Source organism: Myxine glutinosa, chromosome 1 (assembly GCF_964187855.1).
Source record: "Myxine glutinosa chromosome 1, kmMyxGlut1.1, whole genome shotgun sequence".
Classification (NCBI taxonomy): domain Eukaryota; kingdom Metazoa; phylum Chordata; class Myxini; order Myxiniformes; family Myxinidae; genus Myxine; species Myxine glutinosa.
The window spans coordinates 400,688,268-400,702,568 of NC_136261.1; the positions used below are offsets into that span (position 1 = coordinate 400,688,268).

Below are 14,301 nucleotides of genomic sequence, written 5' to 3' on the forward strand. Positions count from 1 at the left end.
GTCAAAGATCAGAGGTCATCTGGAGGTCAAATTTCGAAAATCGCCATTTTAAATCCGATTGACTTGGAAATTGAACAGCATTTGCATATCGAGTCACTAAATTGGGAAATGAACTATTTTTGAGGTCAAAAGGTCAACTCAAGGTCAAACTTCCAAAATCATTTTGCAAGTATCGTGCTCTGCATGATGTCTTCTTGTTTAATTATTCGATTAATCACCTAAATAATTAATTGTTTTAAGTTACAGATTCAGATGAAACGGTGGTGGTTTAGGTATTCTATTAGCCAATTGAAGAAATTATTTATTTTACGATTAATCAATCAATTGTTGTGCACGTCTCCCTCCCAATATCTCTGTGTGCTGCACGGGAGAATCGCCGGGTGTTGAAGGATATGTTATTTATTTATTTGGCATGAGTGCGGTGTACTTTGAATGTATATGTCCTTGTTAATCATATTTTTACTTACAGAAAACCTGTATTCACGGTTCCCCGAATCGCACCCGATTCAACGAAAGTACAGTATTCGCATTATGGATTTATATGCATCCCACCCCTTTTTTATTAATGGAATAATCCACAATTCACCCTTTTTTGTAATGGTACATTCCATACTTTGAATCGAGATTCGAGACGTTGAGTTCCGGTCGGATGGACGTTAAGCTCGGTGTTCCGTTCGCCTGCTTCGCCAGCATTTGCTAGTGGACGATGAAGATCACACGGTGTATTTCGTAAGGAGTAGGCAAGTTATCTCCGGCACCCTGTTCAAATTCCAGGCCCTGACCCCTGAACTCTGAACCACGAGCCCAGCGAATAGGACACGTAGACAAGAGGTGTGGGGGAGGAGCTTTGTCCGGCAAGGGACTCAAATAGGAGGAATAAATAATTAATTAACGATGAGTGAGAGATATTAATAATAATATGAAGTGAAACATTAAAATCAGTTATGTTTAAATTATATATTCGAGTTGAGAAGGTCAAAAAATAAAAAGAAACCCGGAAACACGTGCGATTTATTTATTTATTTGGTATCTTGGTGTGAGACTGTGAGTTCCGGACGAACAATGGAGTCTGTGAGAGCTCGGAGCGGCCTCGGTCCAGTCCCCGCCTGGATGAAGATCCAAGGTCTAACGGAGGAGTCTCTCCGAGCTGTTGTCACGGGGTTGGGGATCGAGATCTTCGGAGCTCTCTGTGCCCGAGCCGAGCCCGCTCCGGTGAGGGATCGATTCCGTTCTTTGTCCGCACGAAAGCTCACCTACACCATGTACGCGGAGCTCTGTCGGTACATGGAAGCGGAGCGAGGATCGGGATGGACCGCCGTCATGGAGATGGGAGGACCTACTGGAGACATGCGCATCAAGGTAGTAGACCTGGACTCGGTTGGTCCTGAAGATGACAGAAGAGACCCGGAGGATGGTGAGTTATAACAATTATGGACATTTTGTGATAAACTTTATTTATAACCGTCATATATATAAACCTACATTTGGAAAGTCCATTCTGAGGTTGCAAGTCCTGATGATATATTTACCAGATGCATGTTCATTCATATATTACGTACTGCGGTACTGTATACAAATGCAGCAAACCATTCACACTCCCCACCCCCTACTCCACTCCTTGCCCTTCCATCCACCACCCCTCCCCCTTCTATCCATCACCCTTCCCCCTTCCATCTATCACCCTTCCCCCTTCCATCCATCACCCCTTCCCATTCCAACCCCTACCCCTTCTATCCACCACCCCTCCAACTCCCTCGCTATTCACCACCCCTCCAACTCCCTCTCCATCCACCACCCCTCCAAGTCCCCCCAACATCCACCACCCCACCAACTCCCCCTTCCATCTATAACCCTCCTCCTTCCAACCACCACTACTCCCCCCTCTATCCACCACCCCTCCAACCTCCCCCCCCCCCCCCACCCCCTTCATCCACCACCCCTCCAACTCTCCCAACATCCACCACCCCTCCAACTCCCCCAACATCCACCACCCCACCAACTCCCCCTTCCATCCATAACCCTCCTCCTTCCAACCACCACACCTCCCCCCTCTATCCACCACCCCTCCCCCCTCTATCCACCACCCCTCCCCCCTCTATCCACCACCCCTCCAACCTCCCACACCACCCCCTTCATCCACCACCCCTCCAACTCTCCCAACATCCACCACCCCACCAACTCCCCCTTCCATCCATAACCCTCCTCCTTCCAACCACCACCCCTCCCCCCTCTATCCACCACCCCTCCAACCTCCCCCACCACCCCCTTCATCCATCACCCCTCCAACTCTCCCAACATCCATCACCCCTCCAACTCTCCCAACATCCATCACCCCTCCAACTCTCCCAACATCCATCACCCCTCCAACTCTCCCAACATCCATCACCCCTCCAACTCTCCCAACATCCATCACCCCTCCAACTCTCCCAACATCCATCACCCCTCCAACTCTCCCAACATCCATCACCCCTCCAACTCTCCCAACATCCACCACCCTACCAACTCTCCCTTCCATCCATCACCCCTCCCCCTTCCATCCACCACTCCTCCCTCTCCCATCCACCCCCACACCCCCCACCTCACCCCAAACCAAAACTCCAAGCGTGCCCCTTCACTTCCCGACCCATTATTCAGACTCTTTTACAACCCCCTTTCTCTCCTCTCCTATTCTATTATCATTCCCAAAGTTTTGTTTTCTCCATGGAGTAGCCGTGGTGACAGATACAGTCCTTTGGGAAATCAAAATGGGGAATATCATCACAACCTTGCTTCACCGCATCACCAAACTTAAACCGGAAGAACGAGACTGTTGTCATCTCAGAACATCATCTACTCAAGGTGTTTCACATAAAAAGCCGATACTCAATCTCAAAGTTGGGGATTCCTGGAAGCAGAACCTGAATCTTTCGGTAAATCATACATTTCGATAAAATTCATGCATTTATTGTATGACCCTTCATTCCTGCCTTGGGATTAAGGCCCGGGCACATTATTTGGACAAATTGTCAAAAATACACTTTGGTCTTCTGTCTGAAGGGGTTGTGTTTATTATTCCCCCACTTTTTGAAAAAAAAAGAAAAACCTGAGGGATGTTGACTTGTAATCGACTCCATCCTTCTGTGTGTCTCTTTGTCTGCTTTTTCAGTTTAAGATCGAGGAACAACTTATTTAAATCCAATGTTATATTTTGAACACTAATCGGAACATGAATAGGAAGACATGTTTGCCGATTTACCGTGCTTTGGCTCGGACTTCACCCGATCAAGCATGCGCAGAGGGGAGTGAGGTAATATTTTTACTCTGTCTGACTAGCACTAAAACAAAATTTAAAATCATTCCAAACAGGAAATTTACTTTAAGGACGTTATAAAGGACACAAACAACAGGCATGAATAACTATTGTAAAGTGTTAGATAGGGTAAATGTTAGACTGGGTAAAATGGCGGTAAAACGCGGAATTGATCTATCTTATCTGTACGTCTTTAAACCTCTCTAAACCTTTATTAGTCCCCTTCTGGTTTCTCCAGGGGGGACTATAGGTTTGCTGTCCGCCTGTCCCACCAGTGTTTTTTTTTTTTTTTGACTTTTCCCCCATGCCCCTCAACATGTTCAACTGAAACTTGGTACATGGCCTTATTATGATAAGTTACGGAACAAGTTCAAGCTTAAGGGTGAAGAAAGGAGGGGGAGGGATTATGGGGTGGATGGACATGCAAGTGGGGGGTGCGGAGCATCGGAGTTAGCTGACTTCCAAGCTGGTGGAAGATGACCTCGGGTGAATTAGAGTGAATAGAGCAGAATGATTGTGAAGTACGACATGTTGCCTTTAAATTAAATCTGTCAGCAAATTGACGGGTGCATTTGCTAGTATACATTTAATATGGCTCAGACTATTCGTGGGGGATACGTTCCTAGGAAATGCTGCGAATTGCCAAACCGCGAATGGCGGGGCATTATTTCAATGGAAAAAGGGGGGATAGGTTCCTGAGTCGCAAAATCCGTGAATGGCAAGGCAAATCCCGTGAATGTCGATGAAAATCCTGGAAATGGCGAGGCAAATCCCGCGAATGTTTTTTTTTCTTTTTCTTTTTTCTTCTTTTTTTGTATACAGAATCGAGGGTCGTGAAAAAGCTAACATTTATCACACAAACAAATCAAACAGACAAACAAAGTATATAAAAAGGGGAGCGGTAGACAAGATGGGGAGAGAAGGGGAAGCACATAAACACAACATTTGAGAGCAGGGACATCGGGAATGTGTGGGAGGGAGAGGGCTTTGGGGGAGGCGGCATGGGAAGGGAGGGGTGGGAGAAGTATAAACACAAGGACACCAAGGACTTCCAGGATACAAGTTGGTATTTCAAAAAAGTGGATTTGGGGTGAAATTAGCGGGGGTACAAAAGATCAAGGTTTTGGATGGGGGAAGATAAGAGATGGTGGTGAACAGCTGTTTTAAAGACCTGGAGGGAGCAGTGGGATTGAAGAGGGTGAGGGAGTTTGTTCCAGAGGTGGGAGAAATGGGTGGGAGAGGAATGAAGGAGTGAATGTGAGCAGAGAGTCTTGATTTTGGCAGTTTAACCATAAGAGGGTTGCAGGCAGATCTTGTGTGACCTGTAGGAATATTTGGGGGACAGAGCCTAGAGAGAGCTGGAGGAGCAAGGCTGGAGAGGAGTCGGTAGAAGACAGAAAGACCACCAACCTGCCTGTGGTGAGTAAGTGAAAGGCCCTCGGAGGTAGCTTCATCGCGGGAGATTCCAGTGATTCTAAACGCTTTGGTTTCAACAGCGTGAAGACGAGCTAGGTGTGAGGCAGGAGCACCAGCCCAGAGGGGAGAGCAGTATGTTGATGAAAATCCTGGAAATGGTGAGGCAAATCCCACGAATGTTGGACGATAATCTGTGAAGGTCGATGAAAGTCACGGAAATGGAGTGGCAAATCCCGCAAATGTCGATGAAAATCCTGGAAATGGCGAGGCAAATCCCACGAATGTTGGACGATAATCTGTGAAGGTCGATGAAAGTCACAGAAATGGCGAGGCAAATCCCACGAATGTCGATGAAAATCCGCGAATGCATGCCGTGCCAGTTTCAATGGGGAAAAGGGAGACAGCTAATTGCACTAATAGATACTGTGGGGTGTTTTCATTCTGTACAGGAACTTTATGCAGCTGGTGGAACAACGGCAAAGCTCTCGATTTTAGTGCGACTAAAATTTGCGGCCGCAACAGCCATGAAAACGCAAAGCACACAGCAGTGAATGCAGAGGCAGGTCATGCTCGCGGCTCGTAGATGTTATTTTGCGTATGTCCAGCTGCTTTATGCATGGCTGGTGAAATTATGCACAATCCCTTCAGCGGTTTCGGAGAAGTTGCAAGTGTTTACGGACGGACTGAAAGACTGACGGACGGACGACGCGCTATCGCATAAACTCTCCTGAACTTCATTCCAGCTGAGCTAAAAATCAGGCTCTGAGGGGGGGTCTACTGGGGGGGTGCCCCCCAAAATAGGTATTTGCTCTCTTCTCAGAAACTACACACGCAGTTCTGATGAAACTTGACCACAACATTCCGTTCATCACCCATGATGTACCAGCATTTGTTCCCGGCATTTAAAAAATCGGCATTTAAGGCGATCTATGTCGGTGGGGTTGCCCACCAAAATAGGTATTTGCTCTCTTCTCCGAAAGTACACACACAATTTTGATGAAACTTGATCACAACTTTCATCACCTGTGATGTACCAATGTTTGTTCAAGGCATGAGAAAAATTGGGGTCTAAGGAGGGGTCAAAGTGGGTCCACGTTTGATTCAAGGAAGGGGGGGGGGCTTATGAGTATGTTAGCATGAGTGCAGATGCTGCCCTGTTTTCTAGCAGCCATTGAAATTGGATTAAAATACTGTCGTGTGGACGGCTGTCAGTTAAGACAGAGCGTCCACGGATGGAATCGAGCTTAACGAGGCGACAATCAATTCTATGGCGGATCATACACGAGAAGGGGGGTTTGGGAAAATGCTACGGCTTACCTGTCGGTCCGACGATGCCTTCACCCTTTGAAAAGAACTCACAAATGAAAACGGAATTAAAGTTGGTTGGGAAAATAATACAAGGGTTTATTTAATAAATATCGGGACAGGAAAATAACGCGCCGGTAATAACTAAATCCCCTAGTGAGCACTCTTACATACGGACTTCGCACTACACAACAAATGAGAGAATGAATAAAATAAATCGTTGTGTTTGCGTTCGTGTTTAGGCTTATCTCAATCAGTCGTCAGGTCGGTCAGGCTCCCAAGCATGCAGTCCGGCATGGCTCCAATCCTCAGGATGTCGGCGCGACCAGGCCTCAATGTCACCTCTCGCTCGCGCGCTGCCGGGCCCACGTCCTCGAGATCGAGAGCTGCCACGGCAAGCCTCGCGTCCCCGCGCGAAGCGAGCGAGCGGGCGTGTAACCCGCCTCCGCAACCATGCAACGTCCTCCTCGGATTCGGCACGGCCCTCCAATGCACCCAACGTTTGTGGCGAGAGAGTTGCAGATGAAGGGACCAAACGAGCAGGGCGAGGCAAGGGCAGACGAAAAAGGCAAGAAGAAAGGTCGAGACAGAGGTCCGGGCTGGATGGATCTAGGAACGAGAAGAGACAAAATGTCGGCTTGCCAGTGGTTTTACCGCCCGAGCCTTGACGTCACCGATTCTCTCATCCAACCGTCCTCCTTCATGCCCTCCACACCGACTGGCCGAATGTTCGCGCCTTTTTGTGATCGTCATTTGTCGGTGGCCAATCAAAGTGGCACGTCCCTCATCGTCCTGCTCTCCAATTGGTGCTCGTGTTACGGGGTGCTTCTGTGCGTGTCCCTCGGCCTGCCTGCGCGATGTTTGCTGGCCACGGTGTACTACTGCTTGACCGCTGCCTGTTGGTTCTTCCGGTCAGTTTTATCGTCTTGTAGCAGACGGGGCATTTATTTTGTGTTGTGCTAATGGGCCTATCTTATGTCTAAGAGTGCGTTGCCATACGGGACACAGGTATGATCACAGAGGGAACGACACACAATGGAATCTTATCCTTATTCCCTAATTCTAGTTACCAAGCCCCGCCCCCTTGTGGTGGGGACACAGATACGCAGCTTACTCCGACATTCGGGCTAGACAGGTTCTCTACTTATTTACATCGAGATGGTTCTTGCTACCCACGGTCATCGGAGCACCTACCTATGCAGATCTACCTGGATCTATACATGCTCTACCCAAAGACTTGACAATACCTTTTGTCAGTGCAGTATACTGCTTTATTCTACCAGGTGAGCGCCAGGGGTATTGCCCCTATTTTTGATTCTCTGGTGAGTGACACGATCTTCTTTACGACTGGACAGGGAAATGTCCAGATCTGTAGAATGTAAACTTTTTGCAGATCATTTAGAGAGCGTTTAGATCACACATGATTAGTTCAATATTGAACTTAATATGTTCTCAACATACAATTTGGTGTCGGTACTTTAAGCTTCCATTCGGTGTAAACTAGGTACTGACATTTTTTTTACATTGATGAATGCTCTTCACAGGAAAACAGAAGAAACTCGTCAAGAAGTTCACCTGCACCTCGTGCTCTCACAGCTTCACCAGAAAGGCAGCTTTGAAGATGCACATGGAGAGGCACCGACCAGTTCCCAGTGATGAACAGTACAAATGCACCGATTGTCCTTACAGTACATGTGATCAAAGCATGTTCATGAGACATGCAGATATTCACACAAGAGAGAAACAATATACCTGCGGTGTGTGCGGTAAGGGATTCGGTCACTCGTCAAACTATCAGAAGCACATGAGAATTCACACGGGTGAGCGCCCCTATACATGCAATGTTTGTGGTAAGGGGTTCATTCAGTCTTCGGACTGTGAGATTCACAAGCGCATTCACACGGGGGAGCGTCCGTACATGTGCACGGTTTGTGCGAAGACTTTCTCAAATGCAAGGTCTTTGAGGAGGCATTCAAGGTGCCACACAGGAGAGCGCCCATATAGTTGTGGAGTTTGTGCAAAAGCCTTCTCGGATCAATCAGATTTGAGGAAGCACATTTGTATTCATACTGGAGTGAAACCTTATGTCTGCCGTACATGTGGGAAGGGATTCATTCACTCAACAACGTGTCAGATACACATGAGAATTCATACGGGGGAGCGCCCGTACACATGCACTGTATGCGGTAAGGGATTCCGTCAATCATCGCACTCGCGGATTCACATGAGAATTCACACTGGAGAGCGCCCATACACGTGCACTGAATGCGGTAAGGGATTCACGCGATTATCACAACATCAAATTCACATGCGTGTTCACACGGGAGAGCGTCCATTCATTTGTAAAGTTTGTGCGAGAACTTTCTCTGATCAATCGGTTTTGAAAAGGCATGCACGCGTACACACTCAGGAGTAGGGTAGGGAGCAGCCGAAATGTATATCAACAGGACAAACTGCAACTTCTCCAGTAAGGAAGAAGATGGCTACCTCACGACAAGATAAGTCTCTGCACCAAAGCAAAAAGGTGAAGAGGTACCATCTGCTCCAAAAGCAACAGAAACTAAGGTCTAGATGAGCAGAACAGGATTAAAAGAGGTGAGCTGGAGCAGGGAAGATAAGTTTTGCACCTTTTTAATGTAATCCTGTGATGTTGGCTCATGCAGTGGTAGATGGGCAAGTGCAAATGATCGGGTTGAAATGGCAGAGGATGCGAAAGAGCAGCAGAGCAGGTTTTTAGGTCACGTGAGCTGATGCTGTCCGGTCCAGTTGCAGATTTAGAGTCAAGGGTCGAAAGAACCATCTCTTCCTTTTCTGGTGCAAAAGTCCAGGGGCGATTGGGTACAACAGGTAAGAATAGGTACCGATATTGAGGGGTTGGGGACACAAGATTTGGAAGCAAACTCAGAAATGAGGCATTCGGCCTTCCCACGAGTGGAGTCAGCTGTGCTGCCATTTGAAGAGAGGGCTGGGATGGAAGGGGAGCATGCACCATAAACAGACTTAACAAGGTGCCACCGGGTTTTAAAGGAGGGAGACGAGTTTGAAAGTTCATTCTTGAGGTTTGGCAGATGTTGTTTTCTGGCTCTCCTGAGAGACACTCCTGAGAATGTAGCAGATCAATCAGACCAATCGGGGAATACCTCCGACGAAGATTGATGCGTTTACGGAAAGTTTTTCATGAGTACCATTTTACCTTGGTTACCGTATAACTAGGCTTGTATATTTTAATACTATCCTTCATTCATACAGGATCTGGTACAACATCGGTGGCATTGTGTAGATATTATGCTGTGTCAGTTACTTGAGAGATCCATTTTCTGAGGTGTGGTTCAGGTGTTATCAAGAATCAACATATTGTCTTTTTCCTTATTCAAACCTCACCAAACTGCCCTTCTGTCTGCGATGTACCTCTTCATCTCTGCTTTACCCACCACCGTTCCCCATCCCACTTTCCCACCACCGTTCCCCATCCCACTTTAGCCACCACCATTCTCCATCCCACTCTCCCCACCACCATTCTCCATCCCAATCTCCCCGCCACTATTCTCCATCCCAGTTTCCCCATCACCAGTCTCCGTCCCACTCTCCCCACCACCACTCTCCATCCCAATCTCCACACCACCATTCTCCATCCCAGTTTCACCATCATCAGTCTCCGTCCCACTCTCCCCACCACCATTCTCCATCCCAATCTCCCCGCCACTATTCTCCATCCCAGTTTCCCCATCACCAGTCTCCGTCCCACTCTCCCCACCACCACTCTCCATCCCAATCTCCACACCACCATTCTCCATCCCGGTTTCCCCACCACCCGTCTCCGTCCCACTCTCCCCACCACCATTCTCCATCCCACTCTCCCCACCACCATTCTCCATCCCACTCTCCACACCACCATTCTCCATCCCACTCTCCCCACCACCATTCTCCATCCCACTCTCCCCACCACCATTCTCCATCCCACTCTCCCCACCACCATTCTCCATCCCAATCTCTCCGCCACTATTCTCCATCCCAGTCTCCCCGCCACCATTCTCCGTCCCACTCTCCCCACCACCATTCTCCATCCCAATCTCTCCGCCACTATTCTCCATCCCAATCTCTCCGCCACTATTCTCCATCCCAGTCTCCCCGTCACCAGTCTCCGTCCCACTCTCCCCACCACCATTCTCCATCCCAATCTCTCCGCCACTATTCTCCATCCCAGTCTCCGTCCCACTCTCCTCATCACCATTCTCCATCCCACTCCCTATTGAGTGAATGAATGTATTTCGAGTTGGATTGGGTTATGTTTGTGGTGCAATGCACTACTCTTGTGTGGAGATTTCATTGTTTCGAAATTACAGAAATGAAGGATGAATTACAGAAAAAAATAACTGCAATGATTGGCGTTGTGTAGTTTAGTGTACGCGTCTCGTACCAACTTTGAACTATTATTCGATTAAAGCAAATGTCAAATTTGCTTTTGTCTTTCGTTTTATTTCTGAAAATAAAAAATGATTTCGGAAAAACCTGACGTGATGTGAATTCTGACCTCTCCACAACATCGGGAAGAGTTTTTTATTTATTTATTTATTTATCTCGGGACATGAAGACTCCATTATAAATTGATTTGCAATTTCTGAACACTGTAGTCGTTAACAATATGAATAAACCGCGACAACAACAACAACTCGTCCTCCATCGAGCTCATGACACGACCGGAAATTGAAGCCTGAAGGGATTTGTTTCCTCATGTTTTTACCAGACCAAGGTAAGATAAATTACTCGGCTTTAAACCTGGAAAAGGAGTGAAGTCCGTCATTTTCTAAACAACTTCTCCATGACGACCACGTTCACTGACGGAGTACAGAATGGTGACATCGAGATCCAAGAGAGGGAATACCAATTTAAATGAGAAGAGTGAATATCAATTTTAAGAAGGGGAGGGAATATCAATACAAAGGAGAGTTGTGAATACCAATTTAAAGGATGGGAGGGAATACCAATTTAAAGGATGGGAGGGAATACCAATTTAAAGGAGGAAATACCAATTTAAAGGAGGGAATACCAATTTAAAGGAGGGGGAATACCAATTTAAAGGAGAGGGAATACCAATTTAAAGGAGAGGGAATACCAATTTAAAGGATGGGAGGGAATACCAATTTAAAGGAGAGGGAATACCAATTTAAAGGAGAGGGAATACCAATTTAAAGGAGGGAATACCAATTTAAAGGAGAGGGAATACCAATTTAAAGGAGGGGGAATACCAATTTAAAGGAGAGGGAATACCAATTTAAAGGAGAGGGAATACCAATTTAAAGGAGAGGGAATACCAATTTAAAGGAGAGGGAATACCGATTTAAAGGAGAGGGAATACCAATTTAAAGGAGAGGGAATACCAATTTAAAGGAGGGGGAATACCAATTTAAAGGAGGGGGAATACCAATTTAAAGGAGAGGGAATACCAATTTAAAGGAGAGGGAATACCAATTTAAAGGAGAGGGAATACCAATTTAAAGGAGAGGGAATACCAATTTAAAGGAGGGGGAATACCAATTTAAAGGAGAGGGAATACCAATTTAAAGGAGAGGGAATACCAATTTAAAGGAGAGGGAATACCGATTTAAAGGAGAGGGAATACCGATTTAAAGGAGAGGGAATACCAATTTAAAGGATGGGAGGGAATACCAATTTAAAGGAGGGAATACCAATTTAAAGGAGGGAATACCAATTTAAAGGAGAGGGAATACCAATTTAAAGGAGAGGGAATACCAATTTAAAAGAGAGGGAATACCAATTTAAAAGAGAGGGAATACCAATTTAAAGGAGAGGGAATACCAATTTAAAGGAGAGGGAATACCAATTTAAAGGAGAGGGAATACCAATTTAAAGGAGAGGGAATACCAATTTAAAGGAGAGGGAATACCAATTTAAAGGAGAGGGAATACCAATTTAAAGGAGAGGGAATACCAATTTAAAGGAGGGGGAATACCAATTTAAAGGAGAGGGAATACCAATTTAAAGGAGAGGGAATACCAATTTAAAGGAGAGGGAATACCAATTTAAAGGAGAGGGAATACCAATTTAAAGGATGGGAGGGAATACCAATTTAAAGGAGGGAATACCAATTTAAAGGAGAGGGAATACCAATTTAAAGGAGAGGGAATACCAATTTAAAGGAGAGGGAATACCAATTTAAAAGAGAGGGAATACCAATTTAAAGGAGAGGGAATACCAATTTAAAGGAGAGGGAATACCAATTTAAAGGAGAGGGAATACCAATTTAAAGGAGAGGGAATACCAATTTAAAGGAGAGGGAATACCAATTTAAAGGAGAGGGAATACCAATTTAAAGGATGGGAGGGAATACCAATTTAAAGGAGGGAATACCAATTTAAAGGAGAGGGAATACCAATTTAAAGGAGAGGGAATACCAATTTAAAGGAGGGAATACCAATTTAAAGGAGGGAATACCAATTTAAAGGAGAGGGAATACCAATTTAAAGGAGGGAATACCAATTTAAAGGAGGGAATACCAATTTAAAGGAGGGAATACCAATTTAAAGGAGGGAATACCAATTTACAGGTGTTGAAGGAATATCATTTCAAAGGCGTTGAGGTAATATCAATTTAAATGAGGGAGGGAATATCAATTCAAAGGTAAGCAAATGTCAATTTGAAGGAGAGGGAATATCCATTTAGCTGAAATTTGGATATGACAATGACCGAGTAATTTGGCTGTGAAGGGTATTTTTGATTTCTTGATTATAATCGATCAATTTAATCGATCCTAATCGATTAATTGCTTAATTAATTACTCTTTTTTTTAAGTTACAGATTTGGATGAAATGGTGGTGGTTTAGGTATTCTATTATCCAATTGATTAATTATTTAAGTGTTTTATGATTATTATTTATTTATTTTAATTATTAATTATTTATTTATTTTCTTTCTCCACCACCATTCTCAGTGGGGAACGGTGGTGGGTATCAAGGACATTTTTGATTTATTGATTAATCATTTAATCGATTAATTATTTATTGATTAATCGATTAATTATTTATTGATTAATCAATTAAATATTTAATTTTTTATTAATGAGTTATTTAATTAAATTTCTAAAAGATACATCTTCGGATGAAGCTCTCGTGGTTTAGTTATGCGATTAGCCAATTGATTAAGAAAATATTTTGTGATAATCTTTTATTGATTTTAATTATACAATTAATCAATCAATTAGTGTACATCTCTCCCTCCCAATGCAGCCTCTATGAGCTGCACTGCGGTATTGCCGGGCGCCGGAGGCACGCCGGCAATGCCGCGCTGGAGAATATTTAATTATTTGGCATGGGGCGGTGTACTTTGAATGTATCTGTCCTTTTTATTTATTTATTTATTTGGCATGGGGTGGTGTACTTTGAATGTGTCTGTGATTGTTTCGTTACTTTTTTTTTTTCAGTGAGAAATTTATTATCTATATATTTTAATACTGTAATGTGATTTTTTATTCTTTGTGTCGCTGTTATGTATAAGTTAAGTCGTATAGGAAATTTTTACAAATCCTACCCTGGCAGAAGATATGTTTTTGCTTTGTTCACGTAACCTTATTTTTTTTTTTTTCGGGAGCGATTGAAGTAGCTGTCATCTGCCTATACACCGCCCAAATATAGGTACCCGTCAGATAGAGCTTGGATGGGTACTCTGCTCGTTATAATAACACTAAAAAAACATCAATCTCGAAATCGGCATGTTTTATACACTAATTAAATCTATCTTTATGTTTTATGCCCATGGCTGACTAACGTGCACAAGTCGCCAGTGTTGCTTGCGCAGTTGCTTACTAAAATGGCGGCCGAGGATGTTCATTGGCTACTTCCTGTTCATGGCGGAGTGGTATATCTTGCCCTGCTCTGGCATCTTTGGTTGATTTGACTACAGATCTGACAGGATGATGGATTCCATTCACCTTTGACCTCTCTCCTGTGGTTTCGATTGTCGGGCAATGATAAACTGTTGGATCGAATCATCAAGATCCCACGGTGTATTTCGTAAGGAGTAGGCAAGTTATCGCCGGCACCCTGTTCAAATTCTAAATTGAGGCCCTGACCCCTGAACTCTGACCCACAAGCTCAGCGAATGGGACACGAAGACCTCAACGAGAGGGGTGGGGGAGGAGCTTCATCCGGCAACGACACAAATAGGAGGGATAAATAATTAATTAACGATGAGTGAGAGATAATAATAATATGAAGTGAAACATTAAAATCAGTTATGTTTAAATTATATATTCGAGTTGAGAAGGTCAAAAAATA

The 14,301-nt window shown here is 44.8% G+C and overlaps 1 protein-coding gene across 1 annotated transcript in view; it reads left to right on the forward strand.

Moving 5' to 3' along the window:
* Positions 1–1,056: 1,056 nt before the first annotated feature.
* Positions 1,057–14,301, forward strand: part of LOC137416803 (uncharacterized) — a 39,259-nt gene continuing 26,014 nt past the window's right edge. The window contains exons 1-2 of the mRNA XM_068102451.2: positions 1,057–1,414; positions 7,555–8,422. Coding sequence (XP_067958552.2) covers positions 1,063–1,414; positions 7,555–8,422 — 1,220 coding nt within the window. The 5' untranslated portion in view covers positions 1,057–1,062. The remainder of the gene's footprint in view (positions 1,415–7,554; positions 8,423–14,301) is intronic.